General features: G+C 40.6%; 1 protein-coding gene across 2 annotated transcripts in view; it reads left to right on the top strand.

The window, feature by feature from the left end:
* hjv.S (hemojuvelin BMP co-receptor S homeolog) overlaps window positions 1-26,973 on the top strand; it is a 44,614-nt gene extending 17,641 nt beyond the window's left edge. The window contains exons 1-4 of one of the 2 annotated variants that reach the window (XM_041574448.1): window positions 5,188-5,945; window positions 22,244-22,377; window positions 23,486-23,994; window positions 25,628-26,973. In XM_041574448.1, coding sequence (XP_041430382.1) covers window positions 22,299-22,377; window positions 23,486-23,994; window positions 25,628-26,248 — 1,209 coding nt within the window. In that variant the 5' untranslated portion in view covers window positions 5,188-5,945; window positions 22,244-22,298 and the 3' untranslated portion in view covers window positions 26,249-26,973. Of the gene's footprint in view, window positions 1-5,187; window positions 5,946-22,243; window positions 22,378-23,485; window positions 23,995-25,627 lie in introns of those variants that run through there. The other variant, XM_018233459.2, reaches the window with a different exon arrangement.
* The last annotated feature ends 350 nt before the right edge of the window (window positions 26,974-27,323 follow it).

Here is a 27,323-nt window from a genome sequence, read left to right as displayed (position 1 = left end):
GCAGGTGCCTACAGTATATAGGAAAAAAATATTCAAATATTTTTGAAACCCTGCAACCCCACCACCAGATGTTTGCTGCTAAATCCGGCGGAGGAGCTGAGGGGTAGCCCTTTCTGATCTGATCTCCAGGTGCATAGCTGTTTATGCTCCAACTGGATTGAAGAGAGGAAAGGCAAGTGAAGGAGTTCCTAGGACAGTGCCGGATATAAATCTGGTGCCAAGTGCATGTAATAAAATGTCTTTGTTCTCTGCATCCCTTTCCACCTATGGTGCTTCTTTGGAATCCATACTCCTTTGTTTCGTAGTGGAGGGGTGCCGTATGGTTTCCAGATAAGGGTGTAAAAGTTTATTTTCTGAGCAGCTAAACATCAGGTTGAAGGTTACGGTTGAGTTTAGGTGTATCTCCACCAATTAGACTTTGTAGGTCTCTAAATCACTTGCCATCTGACTGGCTTAATGCCCCTGCAATAGTGCTCCCTGCACTACAAGAACTGACGTGATTTATCCAGAAATTCAGCTCTCCTAGTACAAAGAGCATAATGGCCCTTATGGGCAGAGACACACACGAAGATTTGGGAGATATAGTCGGCCGGCGACTAATTGCCTCTTCTTCAGGCGACTAATCTCCCCGAAAAGCCTTCCCGCCAGCTAGAATCTAAATCGCCGGCTGATGGCGTTTCGTTTACTTTGGCTGACCACGGAAAATGAAGCGCTCCGAGTGCCATCCCGCCGGCAATTTAGATTCTAAGCTTAACCAAAGAAGTAGCTAGAAATGTTTTACATGATGTTTTATGCTTCTGTACCAGCCCAAGGCAACCACAGCCCTTTAGCAGTAAAGATCTGTTTCTCCAAAGATGCCCCAGTAGTTCCCCATCTTCTTTTCTGCTGATTCACTGCACATGCTCTGTGCTGCTGTCACTTACTGAGCTTAGGGAGCCACTCACAATATACAGTACACATAGAATAGAAATGTCACAATATAAGGCTGATTAGTCATTAATACAGATAATTACTACTTGGCAGCACAGAAACCAGTGCAATTAGCATCAGAATTGAATAATCAGCAAACCTGTAGCATCAGCTTATATTACAGCCAGGGAAGCTCATTTTCTGCTGGATAATTAGTGACGAGCCCTAAGCTTAGCTTCTCAACAGCCAATCAGAGCCCACTGAGCATGTGAGTGTCACAGACACTTTCCAAGATGGTGACCCCCTGTGACAAGTTTGAAGTCCTGGATCATTGCTGCTATTGACAAGCTGAAACTTTAAGCTGGTGCAATAAGTTTTTAGCCATATTCATTTTTAGGGTTTAGTTTTCCTTTAATTTACTGCCTCTGGTAAAGTGCCACCTGTTTCCCATCTTTCCTTAACGCAGAAGTAACACTGCTAATTACAGAAGGAACCACCAGTTTGCTTTCTCATACGTCGCAGGTCCGGCACTAAAATTCAGAGCAGATTTTAGGGTATTGCCTTTACCTTTGGGTCCCTGGAATTAAAAAGTCTCACCGCATGTTCAATTTAGATATTTTAGTATATACATCAGCAAAAGTGACTGCAAGTTTGGCAAACAGTTAACAATCAAGAACAAAGGCAGGTTGATTTGTATATTACTTGAAATTAATATCAAACAACTCCTTTAAATAACATTCGATCGCGGGTTACAATTAGCTGAACATATAAACTAAACTGCACAAAATTTAAGGCTAATACAAAAAAAAGAGAAGACGCAAGAAATGAAGGCCCCCTTCTCGTAAAAACCTTTCTTTTCCCTGGGCTTGCTAGAATATGCCAGGGTGAGTTTTGCTAATAGAAAATACACACTTTTTCCATCTTATCCTTCCCAAAGCCGAAACACACATTTTAGTAAATAGAAATTCCCCTTTGTGCTGAAATCTCTACCATGTTATGGCAAATCCAGAGACATCTCGCCCACCTGAAACCTCGCACATAATACGAGATCCTTTGACTGAAGCCTGTGAACTTTCTTTATGAAATTATGAGTATTCGATTAATGTGCTTAATTCATATGGAGTAAAATCGACCACTGATTCTGTATGATTTAGTTGATCATATAACTACCAAGTAAACTTGATCTCACTTTCAGTTTAACATGAATCACTTCTTTGCTGCTCAGAAATACTTCTCCCTAACCCTTATCCCTTATAATATATGAGTGATACTCAGAGTTCCCTGTATAACTCAGCCTGCAGCCTTGTGCCTTTATATGGTCACAGAACAACCCCTCAGTGACTTCTAATATCCTTATCATTTACAGTAGGGGGTACATTATCCCTTATAATACATGAGTGATACTCAAAGTTCCCTGTATAACTCAGCCTACAGCCTTGTGCCTTTATATGGTCACAGAACAACCCCTCAGTGACTTCTAATATCCTTATCATTTACAGTAGGGGGTACATTATCCCTTATAATACATGAGTGATACTCAGAGTTCCCTGTATAACTCAGCCTGCAGCCTTGTGCCTTTATATGGTCACAGAACAACCCCTCAGTGACTTCTAATATCCTTATCATTTACAGTAGGGGGTACATTATCCCTTATAATACATGAGTGATACTCAAAGTTCCCTGTATAACTCAGCCTACAGCCTTGTGCCTTTATATGGTCACAGAACAACCCCTCAGTGACTTCTAATATCCTTATCATTTACAGTAGGGGGTACATTATCCCTTATAATACATGAGTGATACTCAGAGTTCCCTGTATAACTCAGCCTGCAGCCTTGTGCCTTTATATGGTCACAGAACAACCCCTCAGTGACTGCTAATATCCTTATCATTTACAGTAGGGGGTACATTATCCCTTATAATACATGAGTGATACTCAGAGTTCCCTGTATAACTCAGCCTGCAGCCTTGTGCCTTTATATGGTCACAGAACAACCCCTCAGTGACTTCTAATATCCTTATCATTTACAGTAGGGGGTACATTATCCCTTATAATACATGAGTGATACTCAAAGTTCCCTGTATAACTCAGCCTACAGCCTTGTGCCTTTATATGGTCACAGAACAACCCCTCAGTGACTTCTAATATCCTTATCATTTACAGTAGGGGGTACATTATCCCTTATAATACATGAGTGATACTCAGAGTTCCCTGTATAACTCAGCCTGCAGCCTTGTGCCTTTATATGGTCACAGAACAACCCCTCAGTGACTTCTAATATCCTTATCATTTACAGTAGGGGGTACATTATCCCTTATAATACATGAGTGATACTCAGAGTTCCCTGTATAACTCAGCCTGCAGCCTTGTGCCTTTATATGGTCACAGAACAACCCCTCAGTGACTTCTAATATCCTTATCATTTACAGTAGGGGGTACATTATCCCTTATAATATATGAGTGATACTCAGAGTTCCCTGTATAACTCAGCCTGCAGCCTTGTGCCTTTATATGGTCACAGAACAACCCCTCAGTGACTTCTAATATCCTTATCATTTACAGTAGGGGGTACATTATCCCTTATAATACATGAGTGATACTCAAAGTTCCCTGTATAACTCAGCCTACAGCCTTGTGCCTTTATATGGTCACAGAACAACCCCTCAGTGACTTCTAATATCCTTATCATTTACAGTAGGGGGTACATTATCCCTTATAATACATGAGTGATACTCAGAGTTCCCTGTATAACTCAGCCTGCAGCCTTGTGCCTTTATATGGTCACAGAACAACCCCTCAGTGACTTCTAATATCCTTATCATTTACAGTAGGGGGTACATTATCCCTTATAATATATGAGTGATACTCAGAGTTCCCTGTATAACTCAGCCTGCAGCCTTGTGCCTTTATATGGTCACAGAACAACCCCTCAGTGACTTCTAATATCCTTATCATTTACAGTAGGGGGTACATTATCCCTTATAATACATGAGTGATACTCAAAGTTCCCTGTATAACTCAGCCTACAGCCTTGTGCCTTTATATGGTCACAGAACAACCCCTCAGTGACTTCTAATATCCTTATAATTTACAGTAGGGGGTACATTATCCCTTATAATACATGAGTGATACTCAGAGTTCCCTGTATAACTCAGCCTGCAGCCTTGTGCCTTTATATGGTCACAGAACAACCCCTCAGTGACTTCTAATATCCTTATCATTTACAGTAGGGGGTACATTATCCCTTATAATACATGAGTGATACTCAGAGTTCCCTGTATAACTCAGCCTGCAGCCTTGTGCCTTTATATGGTCACAGAACAACCCCTCAGTGACTTCTAATATCCTTATCATTTACAGTAGGGGGTACATTATCCCTTATAATATATGAGTGATACTCAGAGTTCCCTGTATAACTCAGCCTGCAGCCTTGTGCCTTTATATGGTCACAGAACAATCCCTCAGTGACTTCTAATATCCTTATCATTTACAGTAGGGGGTACATTATCCCTTATAATATATGAGTGATACTCAGAGTTCCCTGTATGACTCAGTCTGCAGCCTTGTGCCTTTATATGGTCACAGAACAACCCCTCAGTGACTTCTAATATCCTTATCATTTACAGTAGGGGGTACATTATCCCTTATAATACATGAGTGATACTCAGAGTTCCCTGTATAACTCAGCCTGCAGCCTTGTGCCTTTATATGGTCACAGAACAACCCCTCAGTGACTTCTAATATCCTTATCATTTACAGTAGGGGGTACATTATCCCTTATAATATATGAGTGATACTCAGAGTTCCCTGTATAACTCAGCCTGCAGCCTTGTGCCTTTATATGGTCACAGAACAATCCCTCAGTGACTTCTAATATCCTTATCATTTACAGTAGGGGGTACATTATCCCTTATAATACATGAGTGATACTCAGAGTTCCCTGTATAACTCAGCCTGCAGCCCTGTGTCTTTATATGGTCACAGAACCTCTCAGTGACTTCTAATATCATTATTATACAATATGGGGTACACCATATCTATAAATAAGCTATACTTACATACTAAAAAAAATAAATGCAAAAATATACATGTTCTTATTAATAGAGTTGGCTTTAGAAAGGGTTAACATCTAGGCTGCAAACAAAAGGGGGAGAACACATTAATAATTGAAATCCCCCTAAGCAGAAGTATTAATATTCTAAGGGTTGGGGCACAAGGCAGGAGAGCAACATCTGCACTGCATTTATTAATGACAAGTAGTCGGTTCTGTATGACCATGTATACATTACTTGTAAAGCTGATTCATTTGCCTTGCTTTACGTTTTTTATTACTGTTAGTTCCTCCTCTGACTCAAAAAATGTTCCCTAATTTTACTGTCCCTTCCTAGAATACGTTAATCATTACCTTAGGGTTATTTGGAAGGGGGCAAGGGTTTCTGGTCAGAGTGTTTATGTGTATTTATTTCGGACATCCACTCGACGGCTAGAGGGGTTCCTATTGCCCATATTTCACTTATTGTGCATGGAGTTTTTTTTTAGTTTTTTTTATATCTGAGAGCATGGATAATTATGCAGATATCCGGGCCTTTTGATTCAGTTCAGTTTGAATTTATTTTTGGAGATAGTGACCCTCTCTTTTATCTTTTCGATATATGAAGATTCAGAGCTGGCACGGAGAATAAATCCCAAACCTGTTGCTGTCATTAGATCTCCTTAATGAAGGGTACGGATCAGTCTTAAAAGGGCTCTCTAAACTGTCAGCTATTGGAGCAGCTGCTACCCTTATATCCCATGGACAGCTGCCTCTGAAATGCCTGGAACAAAGCTCGCATGGAGCAGGAGCAAATGGGGGACATCTCTACTCATTGCTCAGACACACCTTCCCCAAACCTACAACTGGAGCATCATCATCATGCCTACAACTGAACTGGATGGTCTTTATAATGCAATAACCTCCTACAAGCTGCTTGAATGCATCCAGTATTGATCATTGTCCTTGCCTCGCCAACATCAATGGTATCATGGAATTTCAACAGTAAGTTTGGTTCCCAACACAACAAGGTAGCCTCTGATGCACCCTGCGTAGAGTTTGGGGGAGGGGGGAGGAAATTTGGGCAATTTACTCTATTACTGTGGTGTGTAGTTCTACTTATTTAGGCAATGATCCAGAGTTCCATATAAATTTTTGTCTCATAAAGTGAATCAAAAAATCATTCACAGTAGTCACATCCCAAAAAACAGCCCCAGTCCAAGGGCCATATAGTTTGGTAAAGTCAAACAAAAGCAAAAGTTGGGAGAGACTAAGGGGGTTATTTACTAACTTCGAATAACCAAAATTCCCCGAAATCCGAAAAATCTGTGATTTTTTTTTATAAAGTCTGACTTTTAAAAAAATCACGAATTTCTCAGAATTTCTTAAATCCCGAGGGCTAAAAAGCCCGAATATAAAACCACGGCATCTCAAACCTGTCGAGGTTGCATAAAAGTCAATGGGAACCGTCCCATTGAGTTTTGGTTGTGTCGGGGGTTTAGGGCAATTTCACAATGTTTTCGGGGCTTTTCGGTGAAAACTCACAAAAAAATCGTGAAAATCTGAGCTTTTCCCGCAAAGCAAATTTTCGGGAAAATGTAATAATAAATAAGCGTTAAAAACCCGAGCGGGTTAGATCGGAGTTTGTAGCAGCCGATATTGAGATAAATTCGGACCTTGATAAATAACCCCCCTTACTGTTGCATAAAACAGAGGAGCCCAGATGATGTATAAAAAGTATAAAATCTTTATTTAGGACATAATTAAGCCTGGCACGTTTCATGCCAAGGGTGGGCACTTACTCAAAGACAGCCTATGACTTTGAGTAACAGTAAGTCTCTTCCAACATATGTCTTCAATCAACAGTAAGTCTCTCCCAACTTTTGCTTTTGCAGGGAATTTGGGGCCAAAAATCTGATGGGTAAATGCTTATGTTTTCGGGAAAGTCCAACCTGCACTGCTCCACTTGTTGAGTAACAGCTCTCAGTGAGTGCAGGGAGTTGAACACCAACAACAGCTGACATGCTTTATGGAAACCATCTCACAGTTGTTACTGGATGTCTCCCAACTCTTTGTCTTTACGGGGCCCCCTTTGGATCTAGATGTCCAAAATGCCCTCTTTGCCGTACTCTTCTCTTGGCTCTGGGATAAGAAAAAAGAATGCTGTGGCTTGCTCAGAGAGACATGTAGCTTTTGGTGCCATATTGATCATGATAGTGTCACCAAGGCTTACCCACTGACATGGCCCCTGCACCGTTAGACGGTGACATCACAGCGGTAAATTGGTTTGATCGGGCAGATCTTCCACAGGGTAAGTCAGTGGGCTCCGTGGATAATCAGATTTATTAGTGCCGAGCTGGTGTTGGCGATGAGGGTGATGATTTATTGGCTCTGTTTATGCTCTTGCTTTAAAATTGATTGAACTGGAATATTGAAGACAAGAGACTATTAATGATTAGATATTAAACCTGCCCGAGAGTCTGGGTCATTGATATCAAGATCAACCAGGGCAAAGGGATTGCTTCATACCTGCCAAAAAAGAGACTATTTCGTTATTTTCTATGTGAGGCTCTCCAACCAAACGTATTGAGAAATATATTGACCATTAATCACTCGTGTTTGTTACTCATAATTATGGCTTAATATTTAAATGCATTGTGTAAATTACCATTTTTAAATTCTCTCATTAATTTGAAAAATATACAAGAAACTAAATATATAGAATAATGGGTGAATGTCAGTTGCATTCAGTCATTAGTTATATAATACTAAAGATTATTTAGAGTAGAGTATTTTTTAGTAAATTATACCATTATAATATATACATTATATATTAATGTACAGCCTACTGTAAAGTTACCTCGGAGTCCCATGACCTGTATATATAGTGACTAAAGTACCCCCTCTTGTAAAATATAAGGATATTATAAGTTACCGACCGAGGGTGTTTTATGACCATATAAAAGTACGAGGCAGAAGGCCGAGTGTTTTTATACAGGTCATGGAACTCCGAGGTAACTTCTAATATCCTCATATTTTGCAACTTTTATTTATTATAATACACATATTTCAGTGAGTCATGTGACAGAAATGACATCAGAACTCACCGTTTATAAGGATATCATTTACAAGATATTCATCTTTTGTGTATTATATATATATATATATATATATATATATATATATATATATATATATATATATATATATATATATATATATATATATATAAATAAATATATATATAAGTCCAATGGGCCGGTGCACACAGAACACAAAATAATGCCTAGGTGCTGGAACAATCAGTCATAATATCATAAACAGTAAGGGATCCGCACTCATAGGTCTTGTGAAGAAAAATTATGTTTATTCTCAACGTTTCGGTTCTCAGACGTAAGCCGTCATCAGGAGGTGACGGCTCACGTCTTAGAGCCGAAATGTTGAGCATAGTGATGGGCGAATTTCCAAGGAAATTCGCAAAATGGCGTAAAATTTGTGAAACGTCACCGTTTTTTGGACGCTGAATTTTCGCGGCCGTTTTGCGAATTTATTCGCCACCGCAAATCGCGCAAATTCGCCGCAAATTCGTGCCTGGCAAATAAATTCGCCCATCACTAGTTGAGAATAAACATAATTTTTTCATTTTTATTCACAAGACCTATGAGTGCGGATCGCTTACTGTTTATGATATATATATATTTATATATATATATGTACAGTATATGCTGAACATGGTTTTAGAGGTTTTTAAAACCACGACTAAACTTACTTTCTCTAAAACCACTAATGTCATGAAATTTATTTAAAAAACCCGAAATGAAAAAGTATGAACGGAAAAAAAAACGCTGAACATTCTGAATAAAAAATTATGAATACCTCTAAATATTTGAGTATTTCGAAGCAATTCCTAGCAAAAAAAAAAAACAGAAAACCTCTAAAAGTCCAATTGATTTAAAACGGTCCAATAGGATCAACACAGCTCCCACTGACTTTTATAGGACCTCGACAGCTTTTACCTGGCAAATTTTTGTACTCGAGTTTGTTTTGTTTTTTACGCACAATAATGGGCTGATTCACTATGGGTCGAATATCGAGGGTTAATTAACCCTCGATATTCGACTAGGAATTGAAATCCTTCGACTTCGAATATCGAAGTCGAAGGATTTAGCGCAAATGCTACGATCGTACGATCGAAGGATTACTCCTTCGATCGAACGATTAAATCCTTCGAATCGAACGATTCGAAGGATTTTAATCCAATGATCGAAGGAATATCCTTCGATCAAAAAATCACAGGCAAGCCTATGGGGACCTTCCCCATAGGCTAACATTGACTTCGGTAGCTTTTATCTGCCGAACTAGGGGGGTCGAAGTTTTTTTTAAAGAGACAGTACTTTGACTATCGAATGGTCGAATAGTCGAACGATTTTTACTTCGAATCCTTCGATTCGTAGTTGTAGTCGAAGGTCGAAGTAGCCCATTCGATGGTCGAAGTAGCCCAAAAAATACTTCGAAATTCAAAGTTTTTTTACTTCGAATCCTTCACTCGAATTTAGTGAATCGGCCCCTTAATCTCAGATTTTTAGAGGTTTAAAAAAAATATAGCAAACCCACAGATTTTTAGAGATAGGGAATCCGAATGTTAGTTAAGCGGGTCCATAGTGTAGCTACAGATAACTGTGTTTCTTTATAAAGTATCTATTACATAATGCAATATGCTACATACAAACTCAAGACTTTTCCCAGCTCAATAGTGACTGGAAAGTTAATGAACACAATCATTGTGTTGCCTGTGTGCACCTGGACATCCAGTTATTTGTCTCTGACAGCTCAGCATGTTGCTTCATTTCTGGAACATTCATGCGTGTCCCGCTGAGCCCTGCAGCAGCACAAAGATATATATTTAATATATGTAACCCCCTACTGTAAAATATAAGGATATGAGCAGTCACCACGGACTTCCGTGACCATATAAAGGCACGAGACAGCAGGCCGAGTGCTTGTAAATTGGGAACCGAACTCTGATGTGTTTTCTAATATCCTCATTGGATTCAGTGGTGGGTGGGGGGTGCTACAGAATCATTTACAAGGCACAAGTTACTATTTTGGAGAAAATAAGGGAAACGCCACAGTTAAAAAGCACTTGTAATCATGCAGGTGTTTATTGAAGTCATTGCTTTTCCAGTGTATAAACATATGCTGCTACTATCATATTTCTGAAACTGCTGAGCTGGTTTACAGGGTCGGACTGGGCCAGCGGGACACCGGGAAATAACCTGGTGGGCCCAGACCTGATATTAGCGCTACTCCCTGAACTTCCTTCTGGCCCCCAGTTGCTGGAAAAAAAGGGGGGGCCTGAGGTGACTTTGCCGCTGGGACAGGGGGCCCAGGTGGTTTGGGGCCCCAAAGCAGCAGCCCCGGTGGACTCAGGGCACTAGAGTCCTGCAGCGGGTTGGGTACCATGCAGGTTGCGGGTAGAAGTTCCGGGTGCGGGTATAGACGCGGGTCGGCGGTTCTGCGGGTTTGCGAGTCGGGCTGCGGGTCTTCTCAATATCGATTTTTTTTCTCCTTTTTTCTGATTACGCCTACTTCCGATGATGTCACTTCCTGTTTACAATGGCAGCACTTCCTGATTCTTGATGGTCAGCGGATCACGGGTAAAGGTTGCAGGTAGAGGGTCCAAGCGGGTAAGAATGCGGGTTGCGGTTTGCAGTAGGGGTAGAGTACGGGTTCCAAAAAATGGACCCGCGCCCCAGTCCGACCCTGGCTGGTTATAGTGTGTGAGCACTGCCACGTGCAAAGAGACTACACTTTCCATTTTTCATGAACCTTTCTTTGCCTCTGCAGTCTTACTCTCTGGCTGCACTCTTTCTTTATAGGACCATAAAAATCTAATATGAATGTATCAAACATGTCAGTACTATATAAATAAAGGATCCTAAAGGCTTCAAATACCTTGATCCCTCTTTTCATTTGCAAGGTGATTTTTTTTTGTTTTGCCTTTATATGGTCACAGAACCCCTCAATGACTTCTAATATCCTTATCATTTAAAGTAGGGGGTACATTATCCCTTATAATACATGAGTGATACTCAGAGTTCCCTGTATAACTCAGCCTGCAGCCTTGTGCCTTTATATGGTCACAGAACAACCCCTCAGTGACTTCTAATATCCTTATCATTTACAGTAGGGGGTACTTTATCCCTTATAATACATGAGTGATACTCAGAGTTCCGTGTATAACTCAGCCTGCAGCCTTGTGCCTTTATATGGTCACAGAACAACCCTTCAGTGACTTCTAATATCCTTATCATTTACAGTAGGGGGTACATTATCCCTTATAATACATGAGTGATACTCAGAGTTCCCTGTATAACTCAGCCTGCAGCCTTGTGTCTTTATATGGTCACAGAACAACCCCTCAGTGACTTCTAATATCCTTATTATTTACAGTAGGGGGTACATTATCCCTTATAATACATGAGTGATACTCAGAGTTCCCTGTATAACTCAGCCTGCAGCCTTGTGCCTTTATATGGTCACAGAACAACCCCTCAGTGACTTCTAATATCCTTATCATTTACAGTAGGGGGTACATTATCCCTTATAATACATGAGTGATACTCAGAGTTCCCTGTATAACTCAGCCTGCAGCCTTGTGCCTTTATATGGTCACAGAACAACCCTCAGTGACTTCTAATATCCTTATCATTTACAGTAGGGGGTACATTATCCCTTATAATATATGAATGATACTGTATAACTCAGCCTGCAGCCTTGTGCCTTTATATTGCAATGGAAATGTTCAGGGACTTCTAAAATACTTATATTAGAAAATAGGATCTATGTTATTCCCTATAATAAATTGACTCAAGGCAGAGAAACAAATCAATCCATCCATGGTATTTATGCTAAATATTGTACTGAGTGAAGTCACGTGTCATTAGAATACAAGTAGTAGAGGTGCTGGGAAATCCTAGCGGAATGCTGGGAGGAAACTGTGTGCTGCCCATCTATAAATGACACATCTATGTAAGTTATTTAGATATTTATATAAATACAATTTTCCATCATGTGTCAGGATGTGCCTTTACCCACGCTCTCTCCTTGTCTGTTTAGTCCCCAGACAACTGAGAATAGGCCTAAATGTAAATACGGCTGCATGTTTTTCACATTGGGGAGGGAGGCTGTGATAGTAAAGATATTTCCCAATTATTAAAACAGAGGTAGAACATCTTAGAGAAGCCCAGAATCCATCGCGAAAGATTTGGCGAATTCCAAACCAAATCTGAATCCTAATTGGCATATGCAAATTAAGGGAGTGAAGGGGGAAAAACATTTTTTACCTTGTTTTGCGACAAAAAGTCATGCACTTTCCCTCCCCGCCAATAATTTGCCTGTGCAAATTAGGATTTGGTTCGGCCGGGCAGAAGGATTCTGCCTAATCTTGCTAAAAAATGCTGAATCCTGGCAGAATCCTGAACCAAATCCTGAATTCGGTGCATCCGTAATATTAATATTAATATATATATATATATATATATATATATATATATATATATATATATATATATATATATATATATAAAACATAGCTGTTTCCTTTTCTCAAACTGGGGCCCCTGCACTAACAGGACTTGAAAAATATTTGCTTTAGGCAGTCGCAATCAAATGAGATTAGGAAACGTTACCACTCCTTTACTCACTCTACTCCTGGAGTCATGAATAACCCTGATATTATAGTTTGGGATAAGCCGTTCTTTCTAATGTTCACTCTCTTGAGTCTCACCCGCATGTAGGGTCCTCAGGGTTCTGCATGATTTCACTCTTGGGTTAATACCTTGTATTTGTAAAGTAATGCAAGGTCTTTGTATCAGCAGCTCCAGCATAAAGGGGGGACTGCGCATCTCTCCATTATATGCATCTGTAGCATCATCCCCCCCACCGCCAACATCTGGACACATGTTGATCTGGGAGGAAATTCTTCCCATCTCTATGGAGAGCAATTAGCCCGACTGCTAGAGGTTTGGCCGTCCAAGTCACTCCCAAGCCCAGCTGCAGGATCTCTCTGCGTACAGCAGGTGGAAGGAGAGGGGTGCCCCCATTGCTGGCCCGTTGAGTACACAAACCTTTCCCAAGTGGCCTTTTCCAATTGTTCTTTGATGCCTGGAAAATTACGGATACGAATGGTTTATATAAGCTCAGGGTCAACACAAAGGCCGGTTTAACATCCTTGTCCCCAGTGCAGGTGAAAAAAGTTATAGGGGTTATTTTTTGGGGGGGAGGGAACTATGCGAAACGCAGATGTTTTTCTGGATAAGAACAGTTGCGATTTGGCGTCCGTCTCTGCTTGTGATAAAATATCTGCATCCCCACATAAATCTCCCAGCTTTTTCTCCTAAACCTCGACAAGATGGACATGGCAATGGCAGTGGAAAATATTCAAACAATTTTATGGTTGGCTCAGCAGAAATATGCATAGGAGGCACCGGGGCCTTAAAGTATGCCCAGCAGAAGGGCTACGTGTGGGAACTGCTTATAAGGCAATATCCCAATAAGCTCGGGCGCTGTGATGTCACCACAAGGTTTTGGGACATAAACAGATGCGCCCAGGCCACGATTAGAGCCTGTGGAAATAATGGATCCCAGCACATAAGGGGCAGTATACCCTACTGTAGTAGCAATTACCTCCTGATATGTATCCATTGGATTGGCAATGTGTCTTATTGGATGCATGAGGGATCCCGTCTTCTCTTCAGCCCATGTATATATTATAAACATGAATTGTGGCTTCTACCATTATACACAGGGTTGCCAGGTCTAATTTTCAAAACCAGCCAAAGTCAACTACAAGTCCAGCCCAAAACCAGCCAAGAGGCACTTCAAAAGTAAATAAATATGTGAAAATACGCCTTTTCAAATGTTCACTGTTTGGCAAAATTTTCCATGAAAATGGGACAGATTCGCCAGGGGTGTAACTACAGAGGTATTGGGGACCAATAAGGCCCTAATTCATCTACAATTTCAATCAATATTGGTAAAACAGGTCAACCTCTAGACATTTTAGTGGCCAGAGGATTTTTGCCCCAAAATTGTCTGAAATTGAGGAAAGTCACCGGAAAACGTGAGAATGCTTAAGAGTGATGGAAGACTGGGGTACAGAGCCCAAATTCTGGCAACTCCCGACTTCTACACAAGTCAGTCCCATTGCATGCTGGGTATTGTAGTCTTACAGTAAACTTGGCAGTTGGCAAATTGTTAAACAAAAACGACATTACCCAACATGCATTGGGAGACACAGAATTGGCACATTAAGCCAAGAAAAAACGTTGGCTGGTTTCCAAAGTGCAAACCAGGCAAAGGCCCAACAAGTAGCCCAAATCCGTACCTTGGCTAGTTTGTACTTTCAAGACCCGCCTGGGCTTTAAATTAGTAGCCCAATTTGGCTGGAAAACCAACAACCTGGCAAACCTGATTATATATTTAGATTTTAGTGGGAGCTACCATATAGGAAAAACATGTTGTTGGAGCCTGGAACTAAGGTTTTTATTTATGTTTTTTACTTTCAGTTAGGGTCCTCGTTAACCCCTGTCTAATGGATTATTGTTAGTTTATACAGCACTATTAAGTGATATTGTTGGGGAAGATGTTGGTATCCTTATATTGTTCTACTGTTGATCTACTCTACCTCCTTTTTTCACCCAGTCTTCCTATTTACAACTACAGGTATGGAATCCATTATCCGGAAACCCATAGAGTCCCATAGACTCCATTATATCCAAATAATCCAAATGTTTTAAAATGATTTCCTTTTTCTCTGTAATAATAAAACAGTAGCTTGTGCCTAATCCAAACTAAGATATAATTAATAATAAAACAGTAGTTTGTGCCTAACCCAAACTAAGATATAATTAATCCTTATTAGAATTAAAACCAGTCTATTGGGTTTATTTAGGGGCCGATTTATTAAGGTTCGAATGGTAAATTCAAATTCTAATTTTCAATTTGGATTTTTGGTCAAATCTCACAAATTCGAGTTGGGAATCATCCAAACTCAAATTTGAATTCAAATTTGACTTGGTTATATCATACCTTGACCCTGGGAACAATTAGAATTCGATAGTACGCCACCTAAAAACTGCCCAGTTCATGTAGAAATTAATGGCAGTGACCCATTTGAAGATGTTAATAACCTTCCAGACATTCAAGGTTTTTTTTTGGAGGAAAAACTCGAATTGAGTTATAAAAAATTTGATTTGAATTTTCGGGTCGATAATATTCGTTCGAGGTTTGGACGTTCAAGTTTTTTCTCAAATAAGATACCATTCAAGAATCGAGGTCATTCGAGGTAAAAAAAAAAACCAAAAAACTCTTTCATTCGACCTTTAAAATATATGCTCCTTAATGTTTAAAAGATTTTCTAGCAAACTTAAGGTATGAAGATCCAAATTTCAGAAAGATCCTTTATCTGGAAAAGCCCAGGTCCTGAGCATTCTGGATAACAGGTCCCATACCACTTTATGGGCCCTCCGCAGTTTTGATCTGTACTTGTGAATCAGGTAAAAGGTTGGTTAATGACACAACTTATGAATTTAATAAATACTCTGGATGGATCAGAAATATTATTATTATTATAATATAAGTGTATTGAGGATCACAACTTATGCCATAAATGTTTAGAAAGTCACTACGCCTTTAGATCTATTAGTGCTTAGTACAGGGAATGTCTATGCTGATAAATTTTTTGTATCGGTTGTGAGATATTAACTATGGAAAGTGATGTTTATTGGCTGGCCATACCCTTATGACATCATGTAATGCCCCTTGATTGGCCAGCCACGCCCCCTTCTGGCTCCCTGTAAGGCAATTAATTTCAACTTTTTCAGCAATAAACCTTAAACAAACGCTTTAAAGGGATTCTGTCATGATTTTTGTGATGTCGTTTTTATTTCTAAATGACACTGCAAATAATTCACTCTACAATATAAAATTTCATTCCTGAACCAGCAAGTGTATTTTTTCAGTTGTAATATTGGCGTGTAGGTGCATCTCAGGTCATTTTGCCTGGTCATGTGATTTCAGAAAGAGCCAGCACTTTAGAATGGAACTGCTTTCTGGCAGGCTGTTGTTTCTCCTACTGAAGGTGTCTCAGTGGGACCAGGATTTTACTATTGAGTGCTGTTCTTAGATCTACCAGGCAGCTGTTATCTTGTGTTGCTGCTATATGGTTACCTTTCCATTGTTCTGTTGTTTGGCTGCTGGGGGGGAGGGTAATTTCACTCTAACCTGCAGTTTATCAGAGCACAAGTCACATGACTGGGGCAGCTGGGAAACTGACAATATGTCTAGCCCCATTTCAGATTTCAAAATTAAATATAAAAAAAATCTGTTTGCTCTTTTGAGAAACAGATTTCAGTGCAGAATTCTGCTGGAGCAGCTTTATTAACTGATGTGTTTTGGGAAAAAAAATGTTTCCCATGACAGTATCCGTTTAAGGCTCACCTTTGGTCAGGGCCCCCTTAGCTCAGAAAATGGGAATATAGAATATACAGTATAGGAAAGATTTGGTGTACCGGTATTCATCCATAGTTTGCAGTATCCACGTATACTCATTTCATCATACTCATATTAATACAGGCTTCTAGTGGGGCACCACTTTTTCATGAACCATGTGGGGTGTAAGAAGCATGTGCACCAGGAAGCTCTAACAGCTGAGCAGCATTAGCAACGCATTCCTCAACCTGACAGGCCAAATTGTACTGCTGCTAAAGCTCCGACCTAGAGAGGGTGGCAGGCAGATGTCCGAAAAGATTGCATATCATTGGAGATGTATAGTTCTGCTTTGTGTTGTATATCGCAGTGTAGAAGGACCCACACCCAATGTGTACCTGTCTCTGATCTTAAAAGGGAACTATCGCAAAAATTAACAATTAGGGGCTCATTTACTTAGCTCGAGTGAAGGAATAGAGGAAAAATAGTTCAAATTTTGAATGTTTTTTTTGGCTACTTCGACCTTCGACTATGACCTTCGAATCGAGCGATTCGAACTAAAAATCGTTTGACTATTCGACCATTCGATAGTCGAAGTACTGTCTCTTTAAAAAATACTTCGACCCCCTACTTCGGCAAATAAAACCTACCGAGGCCAATGTTAGCCTATGGGGAAGGTCCCCATAGGCTTCCTAACAATTTTCTGATCGAAGGAATTTCATTCGATCGAACGATTTTTCCTTCGATTGTTCGATCGTAGGAATTGTGGTAAATCCTTCGACTTCATTATTTGAAGTCGAAGGATTTACATTCAGCAGTCGAATATCGAGGGTTAATTAACCCTTGATATTCGACCCTATGTAAATCTGCCCCTTAATATACGTTTCAGCATACTGAAATAAGAAACTTTCTAAATACAATCAATTAAAAATTCTGCATCATTTCTGAAATAATCAAGTTTATCTTCACTATTCCTTTCTCAGCATCTGTTTCTCTTCATTCTGTCTTCATGCAGCAGTTGGGTGTCAGATATTCATTGACAGTTAGATCCAATGTATCTTATAGGGGGGCTCCTTTTCCTAGCAGATGAATTACAGCTCATTAAAATAACTGATTCCAGTACAAAAAAAAAATCTAACAAAATAACTGCCTTTTGCACAAATTCTGCATGTAGAGAGACATGGTGATTTTAACATGAGTGAGCTCTAATACATCTTCTCACAGAGGGGTGCATGGGGCTAATAAAACACAGCACTGAGTTGCCCAGCTTTGGGACAATGAAGACACTTCCCTTACTGGAAATGTGACTTACAGATTGAATAGCACAGAGTCCGGCAGCATTTCATTGACAGGGAAACCGATACAGGGTATTTAATAAGCACTAAACTGACACAGAGAGCTTGCATTTCACTCAGTAACCAAAGCACAGAACAGGCTGGCCACAGGGAAACTGATACAACTTTTAATACACAGGGAAACTGGCACACAGGACTTGCAGAGCCGTGTAATTCATCCGCAGAGCATTTAATCTACAGGGAAAGCAACACGGCACACTGTAACTGAACTACAGTGATTTTAGTCTCTTGGGGGGACGGAATGTCATAAAATTCACAAGGTTTGCACCAGGTCTTGTATCCTATAGCAACCAGTTAACAATTAGCATTTATTTATCTATAAAAAAAACAAACATGATGAGTTGTTATGGGTTACTAGACCTGGTGCAAACTTTGTCACTTTTATGATGCCTTAGACAGTCACTAATTATTGGGCCTCAGGTGGGGGGGGGATTGGACCTCAGAGTACAGGAGAAGCAAGGGCCTGTTTTAAATTTTATTCTGGACACAAACATTCACACCTGTTCCCGACTTGCTCCTAACATGGAAGCAATGATATATAAATACAGGTGTGGGATCCGTTATACGGAAATCCAGAAAGCTCCAAATTACGGAAAGGCCGTCTCTCATAGACAACATTATAATCAAATAATCCAAATTCTTTTTAATGATTTCCTTTTTTTTCTCTGTAGTAAGAAAACAGTAGCTTGTACTTAAACTAAGATATGATTAATAACTATAGGAGGCCTATTGATATACTAAGATATAATTAATCCTTATTGGAAGCAAAACCAGTCTATTAGGTTTATTAAAGGTTTACATGATTTTCTAGTAGACTTAAGGTATGATGATCCAAATTACAGAATCTAGAAAACCCCAGGTCCCGAGCATTCTGGATAACAGGTCTCATACATGTCTATTACATTACACCTAAAGATTCTTAAAACTGTAACTTAAAATGTAACTGTAACTCTCCATCTTTTTACAGGTTCAAAGTCAATATCTTTTTAATAACCTGCCTGGTGCCATTTATACTTTCTAAAAACGACACTTTTAGCCCTTCTCCAACCCCTGTAACTTACCCGTGTCCGACTCCATGATGCCTTGTCCCATTGCTGCTGAGTCTATGATGTCACACTTGGGGGCAGGACTAAGACCTGTTTCAACAGCAATAGAAAAACATGCATGAGTTTTACACAGATAAGTGGCAGGCAACTGGGTGGGTGCAAGGGATTACAAAAAAGCATAGCACTAGGTAGGCTGATACCCTTATACTGATATGGTCTTGTAAAAAGTTGGAATATTTCAGCAGTATCAGTTGCTAAGGTCAGTGACCCTGGAATCCAGAGGAAATGTGTATTGGGAAGATAGATCTGTTTGTGCATTCATTGTTGCACTAAAACAAATAAATGTAGCCCAAAAAATAGTTAAATAATAAAAAAAATAAAAAGATGAACAATTGCCAGATTTAGTAGCAAAGCATCCTGCAGCAGAGGAAGTAGGTTTTTTTCCCAGTAAAAAATTGTTACCATATAGGCATCTGAGAGCCATCCCATTAAAACTAGGGATGTAGCGAACCGCCGATTTGATGTTCGCGAACGCTGTTCGCGAACACCGGCAAAAAATGCGAACAGTTCGCGAACTGTTCGCGAACTTCGAACATCCGAAAATCGTTCGATTCGAACGATCGAAGGATTTTAATCGTTCGATCGAAGGATTTTCGTTCTAATCGAACGATCGAAGCCATTCGATCGAATGATTTCATTCAATCCAATGGCTTCGATCTTTCGATTCGAACGAAAATCCTTCGATTTTAGCGATCGAAGGAATCGAATGGTCGAATGGTCGAACGATTTTTGACGCGAACGCCTATTGGCGAACGTCGCGCGACGTTCGCGAACATTCGGCGGACGCGAACAGTCGAAGTTCGCGCGAACAGTTCGCTACATCCCTAATTAAAACTGCCGCCCTAGGCAAAGGCCCTCAAGTCTCTATATGGTAAATATGCCTCTGCCCTACCCTACAAGGAGCCATGAGCTACAGAAGCAAACAAGCAAAAGATTTTAAAAAAACACCAAAATGTAGGCCCCATTAGACAGAGTTGCCATGGGATAATGAAACCTGGGAACAAGGGGTGATAATTTGCAGTCATTTTTTTGGGAAAGCACAATGACCTCGCTTGGCACTACCATCTCAGCTTACTCACTTCCCAGTGCCAGCTTCAACAATTTCACAGGACTGTGGGAATTTTCATGAGTGGCCTTTAGCAGGCCTGCCAGCTGCAGGATTATAGCTGCTGGCACAGACTCAGGATGAGTCAACAAATGCTGGACAACTGCCCACTAGTTTAAATACCACTTGAGACGAAAGATGCAAAGGCTCAGGCCGACCAAGGACGGATGTGTCATTTCCAAAATTCAGCAAGCTCCTAAATCTGCAATTACATCTAGTGCTTTTGCTCAAAAATGTGATCCATGCAGAAAGCGCCTTGATCAGTTTACTGTGATAAACCATTAATTTTTATCTTCCCTGGGATACAGCCGTTACACAAAAGCAGGAGATGCTTTCCTGGGAATTACACTTTTTTTTTTTTGGTTGAAAACAAAGTACATCTTTAAACTTATTTGCACAATTTATTTAAAAAAATTGGTAGTGTAGGGGACTAATAAATGTATTTCCCAGTTATATTGCATTCCCCTAAAATATGGGAGTATTCTATAATATATAAGATGATCACACATGTGTTCAGGGTCCATTTTGTCAGTCCCCTTACCTAAATAGGCAGGAACGGTTGCACTTGGAACCTAGACACATCAGGTCTAGCTAGTCATAGGCTACTTACTTTCATAGATCACTCTAGGACTGATAGATAGTTAGGCTATGTAGCCGAGCAGCTGAGGCTCCAGCTGAGGAGTGTTGAGTGGAATTAGGTTCCCAGGTACTAATTGAAGTAGGGACTAAGTGTCAGAGTATATTAGCGTACAGCTACTAGTTTTGAGTAATGGTGCTGCTCATTTTACTATAGCCTTACTGTATTCAGGTTGCTTTGTGCCTGTAGAGGGAATATAGACAGCAATTGGCTTTCAGCATAACTCGTTTGAATGTGTCTGGAAGTTTCAACTTGTTGTACCCCAAAAGAATTCTTTTGATCCATTTTGAACAAACACTGCATATTGTCATCCCTAGGTAGTGTCCTTTTAGGCCCCACCAGAGAACCTGACAATCTCAGCACAATTAGATGTAGAGAGTGCTAAATGTAATAGGTGCCATATAAACCTGTAGTGGAAATAAAAGGGGACTAATGGGAACTGACATTGTCCTGGAGATCATCTGATACTCTGGCAGTGCCCCATAGAAAAGAGATGGACATTACTCCTAGAGTTAATGGCGTATCTTGGGCCCACTGGGTACCCAACTCAAGGTCCCACCACCCACCCAATGAAGGGTCCAGCAACCAGAGTTCACCACTACCGCTCAACCCCCAGCCACAGCGATACGTGCTCCCTGTGATTACTTTGCTGTAAAAAAAATTTTTAAAAGATGGCAGTGCATTCCACAGTGAATGCATGGCTGGCTTGCAGGCAGGGCCTAATAGGGTCAGGTCCACCAGGATTTTTTACCCATGTCCCAGCAGGCCAATCCAACCCTGTGTACTCTTCAAGCCACATCAGATAGAACCATGACCCATCAACTAATCGGAATAGATTGGAATGTTGATGTTCCAAAGCTGAACGACTAACCATTGAACTATAAAAAGAAAGCTAATCATCAAGTTACCAAGTCACGTGACATAACCAAAAAGATGGTTTGGCATGGTTGCACAACTCCCATGTGAATTCTAATATTCATATCAAATACAGGAGAAGATGCTGTATATACTAATACTAATACATATACATATACATATACATATACATATACATATACATATACTAATACATATACTAATACATATACTAATACATATACTAATACATATACTAATACATATACTAATACATATACTAATACATATACATATACTAATACATATACATATACTAATACATATACATATACATATACATATACATATACATATACATATACATATACATATACATATACATATACATATACATATACATATACATATACTAATACATATACTAATACATATACTAATACATATACTAATACATATACTAATACATATACTAATACATATACTAATACATATACATATACTAATACATATACATATACTAATACATATACATATACATATACATATACATATACATATACATATACATATACATATACTAATACATATACATATACATATACATATACATATACATATACATATACACATACACATACACATACACATACACATACACATACACATACACATACACATACACATACACATACACATACACATATACATATACATATGTAAAGCCAATGCCTTACTGGTTTTCCTGTTCACAGACAGAGGATGAGTCGATGAGGAGGTAAAAGCAGAGAGCGATTGTGATAGACTGGAATGGGTAAACGCCATCGTCCAAAATGTTCAGACAGTGTCCTTCTCAAGACGGTTCTTCTGCTTATCTTCTGCGAGCAAGGTAAAGATTACCAATTATATCAACATACACAACAAACACAAATCAGAAACCAGAAGTGGTTTAGCATTTACCCAATGAAACTGACTAGGTATTGTAATTTTTCAAACTACATTTTAAGTTGGCCATGCATACACCTCATGATCCACTGGTTTTCCAAGGTCACTCAATGGGTAGATCTTTGGTTGCATTTGGGGACCCAGAGGCTGGGCCAAATCATGGTGATCTGATCTTTGGCCCTGTGTAAGTAATCAGATCACACAGTGTAGAGTCCTGCATGGGTCCAATTGGAAGGACCAATTTTCGACCCAGACCCGCTGACCCCTAACCCAACCCGCCACATCCCCCTACCCAAAGCTGCTACCCATCCTGAACCTTATAACTTAAACTTACCTTCCAACCCAGGAGACACAACCCAGAAGTGACATCTTCTATTTTTCAGCTTCAATTCTTCCAGAAACGTACCAAAAAAGTGCCTACAGCACTACCTGCATGGGCAGGGGATCAGGGATTTTCTACCTAGACCCCGACTGCTTTGTGGTTATTCCACAGGTACCCTACCCGGTGCAGGACTCTAACACGGTGTGCCTATGTAGACTTGGAGAGAGCCCCACACATGTTCCAATATGGTCCTTGTAGATTGGAAGATATCTGGGCAGATTTCAGACAGAAATCAGTTAGGGTTCTTATGTTTGGCCCCCATACATTGCCCAACAAGTTGAGTCAGCAGCCAATATCTGCTTGTGTATGGCCAGCTTTACATCAAGTGTGTATGGCCAGTTTTAATTCAAGAGGCATATTTATCACCTGAAGATCGATATCAGAAAATGTGAGTTCTTTAACTTGTTTGCTTTTTTCTTTTATTGTTCCTTTTTTCTTTGTATGGGGTTTTTTCCAAGATCAAACTTCTTTAAAAAGTGCATGTTTTAGGTACAAAGTCTATTTAGAGACCGACAAAGTGTAGAAGTAGTTCTATGACTGAGGGCAACCTTTTGCTATATGAGTCTCTATGTATATTAGTGCAACTACCTTGGACATACAGTATATATGTGAATTATTACCACTGTACCTGCATTTCTAAACTTAATAATGCCCTTTTCTTTCACTGCAGTGAATGCCCAGTGTAAGATTGTCAAATGCAATTCTGATTATGTGTCTGCCACGATGAACTTGAGGGGTTCCGGCAGAAATGCTGAGATCCAGAAATGTAATGCCCTCCGTGCCTATTCCCAATGTACCCGCAAAACTGCTCGCACCTGCCGTGGAGACCTGATCTACCACTCGGCAGTGCACATCATTGAAGATCTCATGATTCAGCACAACTGTTCCAAAGAGGGGCCTACTGCATCCCCCAGACCTCAACCCCCACAACCACGCCCTGAGGGGCCCAGGAAACAGGAGGCCTGTGATTATGAGAGAACTTTCCGTGAGAAGCATGGCAAGATTCCAAAGTATCTCCACTGTGGGGTGTTTGGGGACCCTCATTTACGCACTTTTAGTGGTGACTTTCAGACATGTCGAGTCAACGGGTCATGGCCTCTATTGGACAATGAATATCTGTTTGTCCAAGCCACCAGCTCACCACTCTCCACTATGTCCAACGCCACAGTTATTACTAAGGTAAAAGCCAATGTAAGCATCATATAAAAACATCTACAGGCCTTTTTGTAAATAATTTTGATGTTGTTTAGGTTTGGGCAATAAGAACTACCCTTAGGTTGTACCTGTGCCTATAGACACCAGAACTTTCTCCTTGCAGCTGCTCTCTAGTAGCTTGGACTAGCTTGGATCTGTGGTTGTGTATAGAAGGTAGAGCTCAACTTGACAAGCAGGAGACCCTGTATTCAGAAAGAGGTGCCTCTTGCCTATATACTCAGCATTATCAACAGGCAGTATACAGTAGACATCCCACCCAAACGGGAGAGCAAAGGACAGAGATCTATAGAATGGTGGAAATGCAAGATATATATAAACAATAAATACATATAAACAAATGCCCTCACAACCCAGCAAGGATATTCTGTAACAAATTCAGAACGTAGGCACCGTACTATATTTTTCTAGTTGTTGTAATCCCTAGAACATCATAACAGGACTAACATTTTTACAGTCCCTAACCGTTCATTCAAAACAATACTTGGAAACTACACAGAGATTTATTCAGATTGATAATGGGTCATATGGACCCTACAGGAGATATCCTAGAGTAGTGATTGCCAACCAGTGGCTCGTGAACAATATGTTGCTCTTCACTACCATTGATGTTGTTCCCAGTGGTCTCATAGTAAGTGCCCATTTTTAAATCCCTGGCTTGAATTCAAGTTTTGAAGGCATAAAGACACATGTTTTCTCCAACAGAGCTTTCTGCAGACCAGCAGTCCACATGGGGCTATCACTTAGCCTATCACGGCCCTTATTTGGCAGCATAAGGAATATTCTTCTTGTTTGTGTGGCTCCTTAAAAGTTTTTACATTAAAATGTGTCTTAAATGTTGCAGGGCGGCCCAGGGAACAGGGGGGCCCAGGCTGTGGGTTCTGCTTCCTCTATAGCTAATTAAAAAACCCTCCTCCCAGCCGCCCTCTTACCTGTGGCAAGGAAGGGAGATGCAAGTCGGGTGGGAGTGGCGGAGGCAGGTGGAGAACGGGTGGAGGCAGGGGCAGGATGTGGGCGGGAGCAGGTCCGGATTTGTGGTGAGACCACAAATGCCTGGCCTAGGGCGGCGAAATTTTATGGGCGGCATGCCGCCCAGCCGCATCCTTAGGCGCACTGGGGACGTGAAGCTCCCTAGTGCTTCTGTGCCTTAGAGTGCCGCGGCCAGTGCTAGGACCCGGCGGCAACGGGGGTCGGGGAGGAAGCGAGCAGAAGCGGTTGGCACTGGGACCATGCGGGCCTCGGGGTGCCGTCAAATCTGCCCATGGGCGGGAGGATGGGGATCGGAGTGCGCTGGGCCTCTCTGAAGATTTTAATGCAGGGGGGCCAGCGCACTCCAGTTATGCCACTGTTGGGGACCAATATCCTAGAGGATCCTTTAGTCTACCCAGCCAGTTAGCCTAAATTCCCTTCCAGCAGCTTGCCACGAACTCCTGTAGACAGGAGTTTCACAGCTGGACCTCCTGAGCAAAGCCACGATTAGAAACCCGAATGAGCACCCTCTATATACAGGAGAAGCATTTTTACACACAAAACCAGTTTTTTCGCTAGGCTTTTGTTGTTTTCTCATTTTACCACAATGATGTCTGTTTTATTTTTGTAGATCACCATCATCTTTAAAAATATGAAGCAGTGCATAGATCAGAAGGTTTACCAGGCCGAAGTGAACAACCTCCCAGCAGCCTTTGATGATGGCTCAGTAAACGGAGGTAGACGAGGGGGAGGAAGTAACCTTAAGATCTACGACAGGGAGCCTGGGAGCTTAATAGAGATCGAGGCCCCTTATATTGGCACAATCATACGGGTTCGCCAGCTGGCCAAGCAGCTCTCATTCTCCCTGCGCATGCCTGAGGACATCTCATTAGCCTTCCAAGAGGAGCAGGATTTGCAGCTATGCCTGGGAGGATGCCCAGCCAGCCAGTTCATATTGAGGACTAAGGATCTTGGAAGGACAAGCTCTATCAGCACCGAAAAAGCCAAATCCTTGTGCAGAGTCAAACTCCCAGTTGAGGATGCTTATTTCCAGTCTTGCGTTTTTGATGTGGCCTTATCTGGAGATGCTAATATGACAAATGCAGCTTACTATGCCTTGGAGGATGCAAAAGACTTTCTCCCTGAACCAGGAACATTACATATATTTGCCACAGCAGCAGCCAAGAGTCTGCATGTACCAGTTGCCTTATTGCTTCTCCTTTGTCTGGCTACCACAGTGGGAAACCTTTAGCTATTTGGGCATTGAATGTGGGCCCGGACACGTATGTGAAGATAGTAGAGCCAACATTTGGCAGAAGCTTTATCATTTTAACAACTGTTCTGGTGCATTTCCTCTGGATTTAGACAAACCTATTGTAGATAAAACTTTACAGTATTTCATGGCAGTGTCGGACTGGCCCACAGGGATACCAGGAAAATTCCCGGTGGGCCCAGGTATCAGTGGGCTCTCATGCTGCTAAACATTTGGCCTATTTCATGGTCATTCCCTATTTATATGAGAAGAAAGAGGCTAAATAGATGGAATAATAGATTATAGTATGTAAAGAAAAGAGTCCAGGACAACAGAGGTTGAACGAAGAGAGGAAGAATAACAGTGCCCTTGATCTAAGGTTTTTGGGTGGGCCCCTGGTTTAAGGTTTTTGGGTGGGCCCCCGGTATCTCAGTCCGACACTGTTTCATGGTATAGGAGTTAAATATCAGGCCGCTGCCAGCAAATCCCAAATTAGTAATACTAATACAGAATATTCTGGATGTTCTTCTGGATTTTCTATGACGTTTAGCTAAATCACATTGCCGAACCCATTAAAGAACTGTATCACTCACACACACATGTATATATATAAGGTTTACCAGTAGGGGGGATTAAAGTATAAGTAAACCTTTAAATTAAGTGAATGTAGAATTGACAAGGGGGCTATTTTAAGCACTTTTGTCAGTTACATTCATTATTTATTTATTTTTATTCCAAGATATTAAGGGATACATGTACTGTTAATATGAATGAATTTTGTTACAACAGCGCCACCTGCTGGTCAGTTTCCCACCAGTCTGACCACCAAGTAGTCAAGGAAGTTGTCAGGAGAAAGAAAGAGGCTGATGTTCTTCTGCTTAGGAAAATAATTAGAAACCTCTCTCAAATCTTTCCTAAGCAGAAGAACATCAGAGCATTGAAGGCGACTAAAGATTAAACCAAAATGAATGTATCATTGCAAAGAGCCAACCTGAGTGTACCCCATACCAGTCAGTCTCCATAGATTTCTATAGAACAACATTATACAGATACTTGTTGCTGTCCATTTAGAATG

Source organism: Xenopus laevis, chromosome 8S, assembly GCF_017654675.1.
Source record: "Xenopus laevis strain J_2021 chromosome 8S, Xenopus_laevis_v10.1, whole genome shotgun sequence".
NCBI classification, from domain to species: Eukaryota; Metazoa; Chordata; class Amphibia; order Anura; family Pipidae; genus Xenopus; species Xenopus laevis.
The sequence above is the reverse complement of the archived record's forward strand: the minus strand, read 5'-3'. Positions and strand labels throughout refer to the sequence as shown.